This window comes from Equus quagga, chromosome 1 (genome assembly GCF_021613505.1).
Source record: "Equus quagga isolate Etosha38 chromosome 1, UCLA_HA_Equagga_1.0, whole genome shotgun sequence".
In the NCBI taxonomy this organism is placed as follows: Eukaryota; Metazoa; Chordata; class Mammalia; order Perissodactyla; family Equidae; genus Equus; species Equus quagga.
The window spans coordinates 28,387,590-28,406,851 of NC_060267.1; the positions used below are offsets into that span (position 1 = coordinate 28,387,590).

General features: G+C 35.7%; 1 protein-coding gene across 1 annotated transcript in view; it reads left to right on the plus strand.

The window, feature by feature from the left end:
* SYT10 (synaptotagmin 10) overlaps nucleotides 1-19,262 on the plus strand; it is a 63,138-nt gene that overhangs the window by 22,141 nt on the left and 21,735 nt on the right. Inside the window, exon 3 of the mRNA XM_046679151.1 lies at nucleotides 10,222-10,789. Within this exon, the coding sequence (XP_046535107.1) occupies nucleotides 10,222-10,789 (568 nt within the window). The remainder of the gene's footprint in view (nucleotides 1-10,221; nucleotides 10,790-19,262) is intronic.

Here is a 19,262-nt window from a genome sequence, read left to right on the forward strand (position 1 = left end):
TAGGCTGGCCACTTTTGGAGAGGATTCTAAGTACCTCCTAAAAAATAGTTAGGAAATCTAATGGCAGATCTAGTTGAACATGAGCAAAAGCAGGAAAATGTACACGCGAGGTAATCGTTGACTCACGTGTGCTGATGGATTTACAATTAGCTATGGTTTCTTAGAAAAGTAACTCCAAATCATCACAGAAAATGTCAGAAAGAACACTCAATGTACACTGTTATAGGAGAAATTAAGAATTATGTAAAAATACCTAATACTGGATTGCATAGTGTTTCTTTAAGATATTTTTTTAATTTAATTAAATTCCTCTCAAAAGATAGCAAAGGTGGCAGTTATCCATTCAGGATACTAAGAGGAATGGAAAGCAAGATGTTACACATGGGGAGAGTTTTAAAGATGTGTAGCCAGCTCGTATACAAAAAGTAGTGTTTGCCCAGAACAACAGGAGGTCCTGAGGTCTATCTCCTTGGAATAAAAGTTCATAGAACATGCTGTGCAAGTGCTTGAGGGGTTAAATAATCCCCTTCATGAAGCATATGTATTTGGTATATACACTAAATTCTTTTCCGAAATGGATGAATCTTTGAACCAAGGTCAGAGAGAAAACTTTGCAAAATAGTTTCACACTTGGAGAGTTTGTTTTCTAGTACTGAGAAATATTATCTCCTCTTTAGTACTAATTATAAATTGATTGAGACTTCCTTCTTCATAATACCAATAATGCCTGGGAAGTTTGATTCTATTAGTCACAGGAATCTTAGGATAAATTTATTTTCATACAAACTCCAACATCCGAATCCCAGCATGTGTTTGTTATGAAATTCTTAAAGAGGTGAATAATACTTAATCTCTGCCATTATAAAGACTACAATCTAGTAAAAGGGCTGAGGGATGGAAGACAGATCTAAGAACAGGTAATTTCAGTACACTATTTGCAGTATGCTCAAGGAGATATGGAGACGCAGGAGAAGAGTCACTCAGGATGGTAGGTGAACCAGGAGGTAGGCTCATGATAGCCAGCAACATACTCCCAAGTCAGGGAAGACGTAAATAACACACTGAGCACAGAAATTTAGAGCTAGAATGCAAAACTAAGATCAAAAGATCTTACAGGGTTCTAGTAGTACTAAATAGAATGTTCTTGGGTTGATTATTTTGACAAATTTATTGAAAGATTTTTTTTTAATATTTAAGGTTTCGTTCTGTATCACTTCTTTTCTTGTAATATAAAATATTATGTCCTCGGAAATTTACATGTAGATCAACAGCACCAAAAAATATTTTCCAACCTAATTACTTCTTATGCATTCCTTCAAATATGTGCTGGATCAAAAGCAATTGCTTATCAGCCCTTGTTATGACTTTTAGACTTTTTTTTTAACATGGGGAAAAGTCAAGGGAAAAATATTTTCAGAATAGTCTAACATTTATTTCTTTAATTTTTGTTAAGGAGCAAGTTGCCTGTAAATTCTTTGAACAGAATAAAGATAAGTTACTTAAATGAATTTCGACCATTACATTACATAATTGAGAAAAGAACTAGTTTTTTCCTCCAAACAGCTTTTACTATTATTGGATTGTTAGTTAATCATATGGCTGAATTTTTCAGGGAAAGATAATTATTTATTCAACATTATTTATTGAACACTTTTTATGTGTCGGGCATTTTTCTAGACATTTGGTATACATTAGGAACTGAAACTATCAAAAAATCCCCACCTGCATTCTGTGGAGAGGAACCAGACGACGTAACTAAGTAAATTACATGATATACTAGAAGCTAATAAGTTCTATAGAAAATAACAGTGCAAAATAGAAGGATTGGTAGGTCTGAATGTGGGGCAGAGTTGGAATTTTAGTTATGATATTCAGGTTAAAGCTTGCTGAGAAGATAACATTTAAGAGAAAACTTGGAGAGGTGGAAGGGTGAGCCATGAGGGTGTCGAGGGAGAGCTTTCCGTGTAGAGAAGGCAGCCACTGCAAAGGCCCTGGAGCCAGAACCTGCTTTTTGTGTTCCAACTGCAGCAAGGAGGCCAGAGTGGCTGTAGCAAAGAGAGCAAGGTGGAGAATAGTAGGGGGAAAATCTGAGAGGTATCAGGGGCTAAACCATTTTTGACTTTTACTCTGAGTAACATGGGAAGCCTCTGGAGGGTTTTTAATCAGAGGAGTGGCACGATCTGACTTACATTTTGAAAAGACTACTCTGTCTGTTATTTTGAGAATGAACATTGAGGGAGGCACAAGGATAGAAGCAGAAAGACCACTAAAGGAGGTTATACTCCAGGCCAGAGGTGATGGTGGTTCAGACTCAGGAGATGGTAGTTAATGATGGTGAGAACTGGCTGGATTCAAGATATGCTTTGAAGGTAGAACAAACAGAATATCCTGTTAGAATATCCAGGTTAGCTGGAGCATATGAGTAAAAAGAGAGGAGTCAAGGATGACTCCAAGGTTTTGGCCTAAGCATCTGGAAAGATCAAGTTGAGATAGATGAGACTGTGAATAGAATGAGTTTAAGAGGTGAGAAGAGGAGATCTGGACCTGTTGTTGTTAAGGTTTCTATTAGAAATCTAAGTGGAGAAGTCGAGTAGGCAAGTGGATAATGACTCTGGAATTCTGGAGAGAATCTGTGTTATATATATAAATTTGGGTTCCACATATAGGTGGTGTCCAAAGCCAGGAGATGATATCATCAAAGAGTTGAGTGTAGATAGGAAAGAGAAAAGCAGAGATGAATCCCTGAGATGCTCTAGCATTAAGACATGAGGAATAGCATGGTAGACTGAGAAGTAGAGACTAGTAAAGCAGGCGGAAAGCCAGGAGGGTATAATCTGGAAGCCAAGAGAAGAGAGTACATAAACAACCAGGAGTGATTAACTGTCAAGTGACTCTGATAAGGTCAGATGGGATGAGGAGCATGGATTGATCTGTGAGCTTAGCAATGTAGGGGAGACATTGTTGACATTTTCAAGAGTGGTTATGCTGGAGTTGGGTATGTGAAAAGCTAATTAGAGTGAGTTTAAATAAAATGGGAGGAGATAAATTGCACAGGAAACATACTGTCCTCAACTCTTTCAAGGAGTTTTGCTGCAAATGTGTTAGAGAAACAGAGCAGTACACAGAGAGGAAGTGGGATGAATAGAAGTTTCCTTTAAGACAGGAGAAATAAGAGTGTGCTCTTACACTGATGGTAATGATCCAGCAAAGAGGGAGGGTTAGCAATGCAGGAATCAGGGAGGAGCATGCTTGAAGGTGACATGAGAGAAAATGGGATTTAGTTTATAAGTGGAGGGACTGGCTTTAGAGGGATAGGAGCATGGGTAGTTAACCTAATATCAATCAGGAAGACAAAATATATGGGTACAGATGCTGACAGGATGGTGATGAGTTGATGGCAGTCTTGGGGAGCTTTCTGCTCTTTGCTTCAATTTGCTTAGTGAAATGGGAAGTAAATTCATTAACTGAGATGGGGAATGAGGAAGAAGGTGATAGAGGTTTGAAGAAAAGTGAGGAGGTGTGAAATAGTCTTGTGAATCCAGGAGACTGAGAGGGAGAATGGATTACTGTGCAGTATTGGGGCTGAGGAATGTGGTCATGAATTGGGCCTGAGGAATGTGGTCATGAATTTAAAGTGAAACAGTGAGAGTTGTTTTATGTTTCTCTCCAGTTGTATGCACTTGCACATGTGCTGGTGTAGAGATGATGGAGAGTTGAATTCAACGAGGCCTGTGGTTTCCCCTGCAACTAAGAAGATGGAGAGCAGCAAGGGAGTTGAGGATGTATGTATGAGAGTGGCTTTAATGATTAAGCATGGTTGAGTAAAGAGGGAAATGATTAACCATGGGTAAAGAGGGAAAAATGATCTCAAGGAATTAAGGATTATGAAATGGTGATAGAATCTGTGGAGGGGAGGTTCTGGTGAGTTGGAAAGGTTGTCTGAGTTGGAATTTGAAAGAGTCTGAGTTAGAAAGATAAAAGATGTTGATCAGACAGAGGCATGCATGAAGTTGGGGTTGTGGCAAGTTTGAAGTTAATGATAGTGACAAAATCTGGCGATGCACATTTTAGTAGTATCTGAGGTAAGTTAAGGACATCATTGGAGGAGAGGAGTTTAAGGAATTTGGAGGACAGTTGGTTGAAAGAAACATGTGCATTGCGAGGAATTGGAACAAAAACGTTGTCAGAAAGTGTTAGTGAACCAAGAGGTTTAAATAATGAAGACTTTAAAGGAAGTGATTTGGGTATCAGTGGATGACTAACAATAAGTAGTAATGTAGATATGATGTGTCGATTTGAGCTTCAGAGCTGGGAGGGGTGCAGTAAGGGTGAATGTTGTGAAATTGGTAATGGATGACAAGAGAAATAGACAAATACTCCACCTCCAGGCCCAGTGAAACAAGGACTGTGGGGGAAATATCAGCCACCATATGAGAAGGGCCCAGAAGTATCCTTGGGGAAGAGCCAAGTTTCCACTGAGCAATAAAGTGAGAAGAACATTCTAAGAAGAGATTCAGGATACAGAGATTCAGAATATAGACATTAGAGAATGAATTATTTTTAAAAATTCATCATGGTATATTATGCAAATCAGTCTGCCTTCAGATTTATAGTGCCTTGCATGGTACATGCTCAGATATTTGTGTACTGAATGAATCACTCTTGTCCTTGTTTCAAATCAAATGGAAGAAAATAGGAAACAAATAAAGATGAAAGCTTTGTTTACCAGAAAATTGATTTAGTCTTCCTATTTGAGCCTCCTTACCTGTGAAACTGGGCTATAACTTTTAATATAGGGTGATAGTTTCCGATACCAATTTCAATTTTAGAACAAGGAGAGATGAATTCCTTTTAAAAATATTGAATAAATCAGTAAAATTCTGCTAAGTGTTTTTTTTGCTATTCCTATCTGATTTCTCAGGCAATATTTAAGGTAAATTTAATAGATGGTGAAGACACTGGTAGGGCGATATAGTTTCCCCCTAAAGGAGAAGAAAACTGCTGGGTGCTTGGAAGTGAGTTACTCAGAGGGTCTCTGTTGTCCAGGGTGGTAGTCTAGGGCACACTCATGCAGGGATGACTTTATGTCACCTGTGCATCCCAAACTCAGCCAACCCAGCTTTGAGATTGTCAGAATCAGAGAGCTCATTATAGCATTTGCCCTTCAGCTCCTTGTGTCCTGAATTCTAATGATAATAACTAATATCAGTATGAAAAATTGTAGGTTTCCAAGTCATCTCTGTAATAGCTCATTTGATCTTCACAACTGTGAAAGAACTGTTTTATAGATGAGGAAAGCAGAGCTCAAACAAGTTAGGTCACTTGCCCAGAGTGGCCCTCAATATGCAGGGAAGCTGGGGCCAATCTGCGGGCTGATCCCAGTCCAGTACTTTTTCCACCTCATCTCAATGTCGTGATCTTCAAGCACTTTCTTCTCAGTGGTGGGAAAAAATTGTCTCATTTTCCAGTGAGATTCCAGGACTCTACCCACACATCAACCACAGTAGCTCTGTGTTCACACGTTCAACTCTGGCCTCTGATTTTGCTTGAAAGAAGGTTCTGTTGGTGATAAATATTTGAAAATCTCTATATGAATACATTTTATTCCTGTGGCATCAAGTAATATGGGGTATTACTCAACTGTTCCAGGTAAGATGGGGAAAGTTTTCCCTTCTCCATCTGGAAGAGTACTGGGGGGTGCCCTTCTAGGTTGGAAGGACAAGAATGGGATCAGTAATAGTCAGGTGGCCTGTACTTTGACTAGTTGGATATTTGTGTGAGACTAAATAGCCATTTATCACTGTCATTCCAAAAGAGAAAAGGAAGAAGGAAAAAAAGCAAGAAGAAAAAGAAGATCTGTGTTGTCATGGCAATAGTTTAACATTGTAATAATTAAAGCTTCTCTTAACTGACGAGCTAAACTGTGACTTAGAATATGCACTATTTACCCTGTAATTAGGGCACTGGCTTACTCAAACAAAACGTTACTACTCTTTGATTCCTCTTAGAAGGGGCTTTACAGCTGCGCGATTATATTCAGAGGCATAAGAAAGAAATTACTGATTTTTAGGAGAAGGATATAGGATTTAAAATTTATTATATTGAAAGGCATAAGTGAGTGGGAAATTATCGAATCAATCTATAAAAAATAAGGAATTAACTTCTCAGGGGATTTTGCTCACAAAAATCAAAAACTGAAAAATCGTTGCATAAGTGAAAGTAATTTTGGCAGAAACATTAGATGATTTAATAAAATATTCTAAATCTCTTAGAAACTTTGAATATATAAACTGGATTATACTAGACACCTTTCATAATTCACAACAAAATATGCTACTTGTATTCTTTTCTTTATTCTTCTTTTCATAAATGCTCTCTGACAGTTCTCTGAGTCTAATTTAAAACCCTGATCCTGTATATCTGGCATGAATTCAGCGTCAAAATGCATTTCAGAGTGTTCTCAATGCATGAAAATGGAATTGACCTAGGAAACAGTTCACTTCAAGCTTTAAATTAATATAGATTTTTACATATATCCTCCCTTAGACACAGAAGCTAAAATATTGGGTCAAATTCAGTGTAGTTTTAATTAGCAGCTAATTCCTTCATCTGAGATAAAGTAGTCCTAGTATGTTTCTTTACATAGAAATAGCTTTTTGATTATAAACAAATTTTAACTTAATCATTTTGAAAATATATTGCATAAATTGCCTAGCAAATTTCACTTTGCTACATAGTATTTTCAAAACACATTATTGGTTATAAAATGTACCATAACTATAGACTTTATAAGAATTCTGTACGTGTCTGATCATAATTTTACTTACAACTTAAGCATCCTTGCTCCTTTTTAATTTCTGGTAACTAGCCAAAGAAGTTAAAAAGATCTCTAAAAATATATTTCAAGCTCTTTCAACCAAGTAAACTTTGGATCTTAGTGGATTATATAATTATATTATTTATAATGTTTAAGTGGAAAAAGTTGTATAAAAGCAAAATAAATAATTTTTAAATATTTTATATGGTTACTTACTGGAATGATTAAACTTGGGAATAATTTAATCAAATTTGGCAGTATAGCATGGTGGTAAAGAGTGGAGACACTAGGGGCCGGCCCAGTGGAACAGTGGTTAAGTTCGCACATTCCACTTCAGCGGCCTGGGGTTCGCCAGTTCGGATCCCGGTTGCAGACCTACACACCGCTTGTCAAGCGATGCTGTGGCAGGCATCCCACATATAAAGTTAAAGAAGGTGGGCAGGGATGTTAGCTCAGGGCCAGTCTTCCTCAGCAAAAAGAGGAGGATTGATGGCAAATGTTAGCTCAGTGCTAATCTTCCTCAAAAAAAAAAAGAAAAAGAAAAAGAGTGGAGACACTGGACCCAGACTGCCTTGGTCATACTTCACTTTTAGCACCTGCCTAGTTATATGACTTTTGAATAAGTTACCTCTTGTGCTTCAGTGTTCTCATTTGTAAAATTGGGAACATAATGGTAAGTATCTCATAGGGTTACATGAGGATCAGGTGAGAAGACAAAGAATTTACAACTGTACCTGCCACATAGTAAGCACTCAATATATTAGGCTTTTCTAGCAAAATCTGAAGAAGAAGGTCACACTTTAATGTTTTCTTGTGAAATTTTCTTCATTTTTTTCCCTGTCTTTTATTATTCTTCTTTTATCTCATTCCAAATTGTCATTGGATATCATTTTCTCCCATTCTCGTTCTTGATGTTCTTTAGCACTAATCTGAGACTGGAATATCATTTTTCCCCAAGCCTTCTCCCTTCTTCCATATAATTCTCTATGACCTCACACTGACAGCTTCTCTTTTGGGTCCTGAGGTTAAGCAGAATGTTAAGGAAGAGATCATCCAAAAATGCCACAGTGTATTTTCCCCTGTGGCACTGTTCTGCCACTTCCCCAGGCTCAACCTTTATTTTGATTTGCAATATATAAACTGAACTATGTTGGCTTTTAAAAAGTGTTTGGGAAGTCTGTAAGTAATACAGTAACAGGCAAAGAGTTACTGATGCTTTCACAGCTCATTTTGGTTTGTCTTCCTTATTTGTATAAAAGGAGACTACAGAGAGGCTGAATTACTTTCAGTACAGCTCTAAGCATTTTTTATGGTGTTTAAATAATTGTTCAGTATTTCAATCCATTTACAGAAAGTAAGCCAATTAAATGTAAGAGAGTGAACTTGGAACACCTAAGATTATAATTCTGATTTTAACAAATTCCACTTTATTAACACACATAATAATGATATCTTGTATTTTTAGACCCACGAAATTATCAAAGAACTGTAGAATGGCAGAGAATCATAGAAATTAAGTGTTAAAAAACACTTAGAGGTCTGGCATCTCATCTGAGGCAGAGTCTTCTTCTTCAGCATCTAACCTTTGTTTCTACACTTCCTGTTTGAGAAGTTCATTACTTCACCACATTAGACAGCTCTAGATATTTCTAAACATTCCCTTATATTAAGCTGAAGTCTATCTATCTATAACTTTTATAACTTTTTATTAACTATGTCATGACAGTCCCTCAGATATTAGAAGACAGCTAGCATTAATCCATCTTTGCTCTTTGCCCCAGCTTCTTCCCCTCCTTTGTAGGTTCAACATCCTCAGTTCCTCTAACTGCTTCTCAAATGGTACCATCCCTAGGTATCTATTCTGAATATCACTTCTGGATATTCACTAACTTTTTATACCTCTTACGTCAATCTTATATGTGTATCTATAAATCAAGTATTAATTAAGCAATGCCCTCAGTATTACTTAGTGCTGTAAAAGATGTAGACCTGATGTAACAGACACAGAAGTGAGCAAAGAATTTTGAAGTAAGGGCTGGATAGAAATTAATTTTCAGAGAGAGCTGAAGAAAGAAAAGTCAACTGAAGGCTAGTGTAGAAAGCAAAGTAGGAGGTGATGAGGATCTGGACTGAGTAGCAATAGAAATGGAGCAGAATGGACAATTATATGAGATGTTTCAAAGCAAACATCACCAGGATTTAGAAAATTGAGTAAATCCTGTGGCTAAAAGAAAGGTGATTCAAAGCATACTGCAAATTTCCAAGCATGAACGGCTGATAAAAATGTTAGAGCTATTGTCAGAGATTGTGGCAGAGATAACTGATTTGAAAGGAAAAGAGACAAACTAATGGCAAAGTTAGGACATCCATTCAGAAGTCTTCCTTGGAGATAGATATAGAAATGTGGGACCAGAAGTTTATGTATCTGAGATATATCTAGGAAACCATCAGATTCATGATAATAATTATAGTCCAAGAATTGATGATTGGTCTGATGGAAAGACTGAGGAGAGGAAAGAACATAAGACCTAGTACCAAGCCTTGAAGGGACGCTTAAGTTGACAGATCATGCCAGAACTTATAGAGGAAGTGTAAGAGAAGATCTTAATGACGTCACGTATATAAGACACTAGTAAGCTGATATGTCTAATGTTCTGGACATGCTGACTAGATGAATAGTAACAGTGACTTTAGGAAATTGTTTGAATTTTAAAAACCCTATTATTTTGGTCCCAAATTCTAAAATTCTACATTTTTTTTTATCCTTAGGGTTTCTGAACCCACTCCATGTTGAAAAAAAGGAAAATGTACTCATTTTGGCTGTCACACTATATGTTCTTTTTAAAAGTAAATATTCATTTAGTTATCTTAAGTATTGGAAATAATTAACACAGTATAAGAATATGTGGACTTACGTTTTTTATTTTAATGCTGTAGTCACTAAAACGTGAAATTCACGAGACCCAAATCTCCAGATGAAAAGAAACCACCATCTAAATGATTTGTCTACATAATGCTTACCTCTAGATATACCCAGATGATTGATAACATTTGTACTACTTTGTGGAATATTGAACTTTGTTGGTAGTCATATTTCTTTATAATTGTATTTAATTATGTGCTTAAGATTGAGTGTACAAAATTCCAAAAGCTCATAGAAATGCACATTCGTGTGTTTCAAGTGTTTTTATAATTTTAGGAGAATTTTCCTTTGAATATTGCACTTCTGATTTTTCAAGTGTAGCTCTTTGATTATGTGTGTGTGTGTGTGTGTGTGTGTGTGTGTGTGTGTCTACTGATATAATGATTTCATCATCCCGGGGGGAGGGGGCAGCCACTGTATATATAGCATCGTCATCGGTAAGATCTACCTAAATGATTTTTGTTTATATGTGTGTGTACAGCCACAATTCCTTCAGGAGACACCTACCAAGGCAAATGCAGATTTCCAGTGTTGATTTTAGCACGGGCACGGAACCTATTTTACAAAGAGGAGAAACAACAACCAGCATTGGCAGGATAAAACCAGAGCTCTACAAACAGAAATCAGTTGACTCTGAGGGCAACACGAAAGAAGATGTCAAAACCTGTGGGAAATTTAACTTTACCCTGCAGTATGATTACGAAAATGAACTTCTAGTTGTTAAAATTATCAAAGCCTTAGATCTCCCTGCTAAAGACTTCACAGGAACTTCAGACCCTTATGTGAAGATGTATCTTCTTCCAGACAGGAAAAAGAAATTTCAGACCCGCGTCCACAGAAAGACTTTAAATCCTCTATTTGATGAAACTTTTCAGTTTCCTGTAGCATACGATCAACTAAGCAACCGAAAACTACATTTCAGTGTATATGATTTTGACAGATTTTCTAGACATGATATGATTGGAGAAGTGATTCTTGACAATTTATTTGAAGTCTCCGATCTCTCCAGGGAAGCCACAATATGGAAAGATATTCATTGTGCTACCACAGTAAGTAACAATTCCACCAATATATTGCTTTTTCTTTGACCTGCAGTTGTATCTGAAATTAATTATTACCCAGCTTATTGGAGCCTGCAAATGTAGAATTTGATTATGTATGTAATAATAATTCAGACACCTAAGACTATATAGATAGCACTAGAGATTGTAAAATAAAGAACTAACTCTTCTAAGTTACCATAAATGGTCTTTTCTCTTGTGAAATATTTGTCTATAACCTATTCTCAATACTCAATTTCCTCACAGTTAATATTGACTTTCATTATTTCTGGTGGTTTCATTCTTCAGATCAAACCTAAAATGTATTTTGATGCTATTTGGTAAAGTCCTTGGTTTGGTCTAAAACCACCCATTCCTTCACAAGTTTTCATGGAATAGGTACAATTACAGTATTTGAAATGCTAAACGATCAAGAAGTGACTGTTTACATCAGAACTTTTCATTTTCATTACAAAATGCTTTTTCTGATTATAAAATAATTTTAATATTGAAAATTTGGAAAACAGTAAAAAACATAATTAAAATAATCTATAATGCTACCAATTATCTATAATATCTTGGCATATTGCTTTCTAATTTTTTTCTATGCATATTTTAAAATAATGTCATACTAAATTTAAAATTTTTTCACACTGATTTCCTTTCATGCTATATTTGTTTTGGTGCATGATATGATATTTAAATATATGATCTTGGCCAGCCCAGTGGCGTAGTGGTTAAGTGCGCACGTTCCACTTCGGTGGCCCAGGGTTCGCCTGTTCGGATCCCGGGTGCAGACATGGCACCACTTGGCACACCATGCTGTGGTAGGCGTCCCACATATAAAGTAGAGGAAGATGGGCGTGGATGTTAGCTCAGGCCAAGTCTTCCTCAGCAAAAAGAGGAGGATTGGCAGTAGTTAGCTCAGGACTAATATTCCTCAAAAAATAAATAAATAAATAAATATATGATCCATCTACCTAACCATTCCTTATTGTTGGACATTTTAGTTAGGCATAAATTTTGTTATACCAAAAATTATGGGGTATTTTTATTATTTAAGATTATTTGTCCAGGATAGAAATATAGAAGTGGGATTACAGAACTGGTCTCCTAGGTGAGATTGCTAAATTGTTTTGATTTATTAGTTTTCAAATGGAGGCATTTAATTTTTTACCACCAGGTTGTCTTTATGTATTTACCATCTTTTGTCTAAGTTTTACCAAAATTTATAAGCTTAAAATGTTGAAGTTTTGAATAGAGACAAGGGATTATTTAAAGAATTAGAAAATTGCTTTTTAATTCAAAGTAGCTCCTTTTGTATTTTTACCCTTGTCAATGTTTCACTAATTACAATCAGTTTGAGGAGGTCCTTATATATTCATTATAAATTGTGTCAATAAGTTAATTTAAAAATTTATACCACCAATTTATTGCATTGTGTCATCACAATATGTTCAGTTGTTGGATTTTTATTTCATGGTCTCCATTGTGATATATCTATAAGGGAACAAAGAAGAAATTCTGCAACGGGATCATGTTTTAAAGGCATATTGGGGTTCTTTTGATTTCATATTGTTTTTCAACTTATTACTTATATTCCTAGTGGGAAAAAAATTAGTGAGCAATGAGTTTTACTGTCTTAAAAAATGTGGTATCTTCTATCTTCCACCTTCTACCTTCCACGTTATAGAATTCTATAAATGCATGTAATAATTAATTGTTAGGTTATTTCTCTTGATTTCTCAGTCTTGTATTATTTCTTCTTTTATTCATTCCTCAAATATTTGCTGAGCGCCTACTGTGTGTTTTGCATGCTCTCAGTACTAGGGATGCAACAAAAACATTGCTGTAAAAAATTGTTTTGAAGCATGTTCTGTTCATATATTTGGGTTCAGAGATAAGTAACCCTAAGTGAAGTCTAAAAACTAGTATAATTTTCTAGCATATTGACAGTGGATTTTTTTTTTATATTCATAAATTTTTGTGTTCCGAATTGGTCCTTCAAAAAAGTAGGAATTCCTGTGGAAACTTCAAATTTTGACTGCTAAAAATATGTACTTGATTTTTGGTAAATATTAATAAGTTCTTCTGTTTTATTTTCAATTCTCCCATGTGCCTGAAGTATTAATTTTCTGTTTCTGCTGTAAAAATTACCACAAATTTAGTGTCTTAAAACAGCAAAAATTTGTCACCTTACAGTTCTGTAGGTAAGAAGTCCAATGTTGGTCTTATTGGACTAAAATCAAGGTGTTGGCAGGCCTGTGTTCCTTTCTGGAGGCTATAGGGGAGATACATTTCCTTGCCTTTTCCATCTTCTAGAGGCCACAGCATTCCTTGGTTTATATTGGGCCTCAGTGGGTAATCTAGGATAATGTCCTCATCTCAAGGTTTGTGATCTGATTCCCATCTGTGAAGTCCCTTTTGCCATGTAAGTAACATACTCACAGATTCCAGGAATTAAGCCATGGCCATCTTTGGGGGCGCCTTTGTTCTGCCTACCACACCTGTAGATATTTTCATTTCATTATTCTGGATATAAAAAGAAGTAGGCATCACTCATAAGTAGAAGATGAAAACAGCGACAAACAAATACATAGAAACAGAGATTGGATTGGTGGTTACCAGAGGGGATGCGGGGAAGGAGGAGGGTGAAAGGGGTGATTAGGCACACATGTGTGGTGATGGATTATAATTAGTCTCTGGGTGGTGAACATGATGTAATCTACACAGAATTTGAAATATATTATGATGTACATCTGAAAGTTATATACTGCATATGGCTTTTTTGTTGGGAAGATAGTAATGAAACCTAAATTTCTTGACTCTGGGACCAGAGTTCATAGTACACACTAGTATCATCTTTATGGTTAGTGTAGTATTTAATTAAAACTTCTCTTCAGCTTTTGAAAAATCTTTAAGCAATTTTATATTTTCAGATTAATGAAAAGAAAATGATGTGGGTTGAAATTTGCTTAAGAAACTTTCTCTTCCTATTCATCCATCTTTAATTTTAAATAATTTCATGTAGAAATATAGAGTTTTCTAGAAAGAAGGAGGAAAGGAATAGAAAGAAATGTAGTCATATGCCCTCACTCACCCAAATCCTGTAGAAACCAGCGAAGGTGACCCAGCTATGCAGACATCAACATAAAAGCGTTTATGTAACAGATAAAACATCTATTAGCCATCTTTATATTAGCAGACACTGATGACAAGTAGAGATAAATAACTAGCTAGTTAAGCATAGACCTCGAAAAACCATTCTTATAATTTAAGATTCTCATTTAAAATATTTATGAGTTTTAATGAGTGCCTTTATATATTGCAAATCTCCAGTTTACTTTAACCCAAAATTTAGTGGAAAAAAGAACGTTTTATCAATTTGAAAAGCAATAGTTGATATATCCTTAATTTTTAATGAATCTCTGTAGTGTCGTTGTCTACTTTACAGTCATATTGATATAAGTGCCATGGAACTCTTTTTCTTTCTTCAGGCCGGTTATATCTTAATATTGTCGATTTCTATGGAAATCAGAGTTGCTGCTTTTTTGTGATTGTTGTCTTTAGTTGTTTGAGGTGTCTCATTCCAACAAATTTTCGTCATAGAGTCTCTGTCACATTTTTTCATATGTCCAAAGGCCCGTCGAAGGCCTTATTCAAAAAGTCTTCCTAGGCCAGTTTTGTAAATGAAATGGATTTTTTTTTTCTATTATTTGATTTCTATCACTTTTTTCCAGCGTTTGGTTCAAATAGCTTCAGTTTGATTACATAAATATTTCCTGAGAACTTTCTAGTACAAAGTTTATACTTCATTCTAAAGTGGAAAGAAAGACTAGTAAGATACAAGCTTTAGTCAAGAACTTTAGTCTAATGGAAGAAACGAGTAAACAAGGAAATAAAGAATATGCCAGCATATAAGTAATACTATATAATATTTTCCTGATAACCTCCACAAATGTAGTCTTGTCTTCACATACACATACTTTTTCACACTTTTTGGTACAAATTGTATTTCATATAAAAATAGTATTTGCAATCATCTTTGGATAGTGATAGAATTCTGAAAAGAGGATTTGGATGTTTCTTGAGAAAACAGCATGAGGAAAAAGGAGATAAATCAAAACTAGAATGTTTTTAGGGGAAAAGAGTAGACTTGTGAATGGGAATATGACATGAAGAAGAGACTAACGGAAATCCAAAGCAGAATGTTGTATTTAAACTACAATCAGTAGGACCTTTAATGCTGTAGAGGTTTATATTTATTTTGTCTTTATCAGAAAAGTGAAACTACTGGAGCTATTATCTCATATGACAATTTAGTTTGTACAGTGGATAGGAGTGGGGAATTGGAAAATGTACGGGGCCAGGTAGGGGTCTAACACAGGAGTCTAGAGATAAAGTCTGATAGAAGCTGGTAGCAATGGGAATTTGAAGGAGCTAATTTTTCAGTGTATAGCACAAGTTAATATGTAAAATAAATCAGAAATATTTTAAATTTATTGTCAAAAATCTTATCAGGTTGAAACAAGAACTACATATTTTGCATTCAGAATTTTATTATTAATAAATTATATCTATACAAAAAGGATTAATATTTTTATCAGGAATTAGCAAGGTTTTTAAAAACTTGAGCTTGAATGACAAGGGAAACAATAAAGATGTGTCTTTATTCTGTGCAAAAAATATTTTCCGTTAAGAGATCATCCAACTATATATCAGAAATATTGCAAGCCAGTCACCTCTTGCACTAACATAGAAATATCTCCAGCGTAGGGAGAGTTCACATTGAAAAGCACTGTGTACCCGATGCCACTATTTCTGTAATGGGAAGGAGAAATATATTTTCATTCATATACATACCAAAAAAGTCTATGGAAGGACACACAAGAATTTAATATTAGTAGTTACCTATTAGCAACAATGGTAGAAACAGGATGACTATGGAAAAGGAGTGATTTGCAACATATTACTCTATATACATTTTATTTCTAAACCGTACATGTATATTATTCAAATTTTAATTAACTTTTTTAAAAAGTCAATCATTATAAAGACTAACATATTTTCAATATTAATGTAGTTTTCTCATGCTCTTTCAAGAGGCCATTGAAAGTATAAGTAGATAAAGAGACGCTTTCCTTTTTTTGAACAAAACCAACTTCATTTTGCATGCTTATTTATTTACTCATCTATTCAATGAACATTTTTTCAGCACTAACCATGTTCTAGACACTTAGGAATTCTCACAGGAAAGGAGAGGGTGTGTGCATAAGCACACTGACCAGGTTTACAACTATAAAGTGCTTGAATCTATTATTTTCTAAGGACCTGTCAAGTATTATTTGAAAGAGTAAGCCTTGACATGACAAATACAAAGAAACTGTTGTGTTCATTGTACCAACCATGCAGAAGGATCGTGTACATGTACTGAATGTACTATGCTGAGCTTTGGTTTGAAGTAATGTATTTCATTACACATTAAAATTTCTTTAAATGTTTAAAAGAATTTTCAATTTGTTTTCTTATTCCTAGTAATATATTTTTAATTATACCCCCAACCGTCCTGGATCTATCCCAGGATCGGAAAAATACTGTATTTATTTGCATTTAACTATCAATGAATTCTCTTCTAAAGTTTGTTAACTATGGAATAATGTGTTAGCGAATTACATTTTAAAGAGTGGCAAAATTCCAATCTCAATATAAGAAAAAAGATGTGGTGGAAGATGGGGCAGTAGGGAATAAACCTTTTTGGACAAGGACTGTCTTGCTAGATCTCCTGGGATGCAGCAGTGACAGCAGTGTTGTCACCATAGGCCTGCAGACTGGGGCAGTGAACCCACATCTGCTCTTCTTTTAGCCCTCCTAATTTTCTGTTTCATCTCTGCAGTAAACTTGACCCTGGAGTGTCACAGATATCACATGTGCTAATCGGCTGCCATTAATTGATTATTAACTCAAATGATGCAAATAAATTCCATGAACCTCCCCGTAAGGTCTTTTGGTCATTTTGCAAGAATTGATAGAAAACATGTATGTTGCAATATAAAATTAAATTAAAATTAAGTTGAAAATAGTAGAGTCTGTCATGGGCTATCACAAGGCTCTGAACATTCCCAAAGCATGATGCTTCTTGGCCTTAACACCTGCCCAACTTTTAACAGCAGACTGTTAAAAGGACCTTTGTCACATAAATATTTGGTATTCAATAAATCACCATGGTTTATTGCATAATTTTTATGGTTAAATCACATCTATGTACATTTAAAGGACAAAGCTTCAGTGTCTAATCAGTCTATTTTGATCACCTTTTGCACTTCATGTGAAAGATTGCAGGTAAATTGCCTTTAAAATAGCCCACAGCAATGATTGCATTGGCCTTTTGTTAGCAGTTTACACAGTAGGTTCTTGCAATATTGATTGCAGCATTCTGTTTCACAAAATAAGAAATCAAAGTTGATGCATATCTAAAACTTAAATGTGTGCCACCAGTTTTAGACTTAATTCAACACAGATGCCACACTCTTTTAATAAAGACAGAATTGTTGGGTAAACATAGTATGATATTTTGATTGATTGAAAGAATATCACTCAAAAATCATTACTCAAAGCAGCCACTTGAGGAATGTCTACCAACCGTATTTTAATCATAATATTTGGGGTGTTTGAAAATCAAGATGATTTTTTGCCTAAATTCATTGATTCATTGCACCCACATAATTTCTGATTTAAATTCCTACACTGTTGTACAGATTATAATTGACATCTAGCTTCTCTGTCATCCCTGAGTCTCTCTCTGTTTCTGTCTCTGTCTGTCTTTGTCTCTCTGTCTCTCTGTCTCTCTCTCTTTCTGGCTATAGTTCAAAGACAGTGTAGCCTAATCACTAAAGAACTTAAGCTCAGGAACAAACTAACAGGGTTTACATTTCTTCTGTGTCACTTATTTGTATAGCTTTCAGCAAGTTACTAAGTCTCTCTAAGCCTTAATTATGTCACGTTTAAAATGTAAAATGAAGATTATGAGAAGGGGAACCATAGTTTGTTGAATAGACTAAGTAAGATAAGTGCATAGCACAGAGATAGCTGTTTGTAAATGCTCGATATATGTTAGCTGCCAAGAAGTTTTAGCAGAATGATATCATCAGGATATGGTTTTGGTGTTGTTGATGTAGCTTACATATTAAATAAGAATAAAGATCTTGGTGTTAAAAATGGCTGTGTCTTGGGGCCGGCCCTGTGGCACAGTGGTTAAGTGCACACATTCTGCTTCGGTGGCCCGGGGTTCACCAGTTCAGATCCCAGGTGTAGACATGGCACCTCTTGGCAAGCCATGCTATGGTAGGCATCCCACATATAAAGCAGAGGAAGATGGACACGGATGTTAGCTCAGGGCCAGTCTTCCTCAGCAAAAAGAGGAGGCTTGCCTGCAGATGTTAGCTCAGGGCTAATATTCCTCAAAAAAAAGAAAGGGCTATGTCCTGTTATTATGGTAGGAGATAGTTTTAGGGAGGATGTTTTTCTATTTAGGTTGGAAAGTTTTGTGTGAGAGATGATTTAAATCTTTTTAGTTACTGTATGCTATGATTCCATGAGTAGATACTATTTTTTCTTTTTATGACGTGTGTATGCATAATGTCACCGAGCATGCCCTTCATCTCCCACTTGACTTTTCCCTCTCTGCTGGGCAGATCCTCCTCTTTGTTCCCTCACCAACCTGTGCATATACTTATAAAGTGCATCTTAGAAAACTTCAGGAGGTAAAGGTGCTGGATATCTTCTGTGTGTTCTTTTGGTTCACTCTCCACTATTCTCCACCCTGTTTGATGCCTCAAGAGGCTGGCCTATTTCTTCACACACTCTCTACTCTCTGCGTTCTGGCAAGAGATGTTAAGGCAGGAGGAGGATGACATTTGGATATATATTCTCTTTAGATCTTTCTCTGCAAGATTGCCTCAGGCTGGCTGTGTCCTTCACCTGAGGGTACAGTCCTCTCAAAGCAGGCTTTTCTTCTTGACACTTTCCTTCTGAATCCAGGTAACTATCCACCATCTCTTGCCTTTTTAGACCTAGAGGTCTTACAGCCTCTGGTCCATCTCTCGTGGTTTTCCTACTCCCTGCTTACATCTCTGTAGATAGTTCCTTGATTAAGCCCTCTGGAATTACTCTAATTCGTGTGTGCCATCTGTTTCCTTCTGGATCCTTCACTGATATCCTAAAGAAAGAAAATGATTCCTGACTATAAACAGGTTAATTTCCTGTAACCTTCTTGGACCACGCCATGTGTCTGAGATGTTCATTAGCTTTGGAGGAGGCAAATTTGTCCTTTAAAAGCTTGATAATAAGACGAGGGCTTCAACCACAGAAAGTGAGAAAGAACCATGACTATTGCTAAAATTTGCTAATCTATTACGCAGAGAATTTCAAAGGAACTCCTTAAATTGTTCATCACAATTGAAAAAGTCAGAATTTCTGCCTCTTA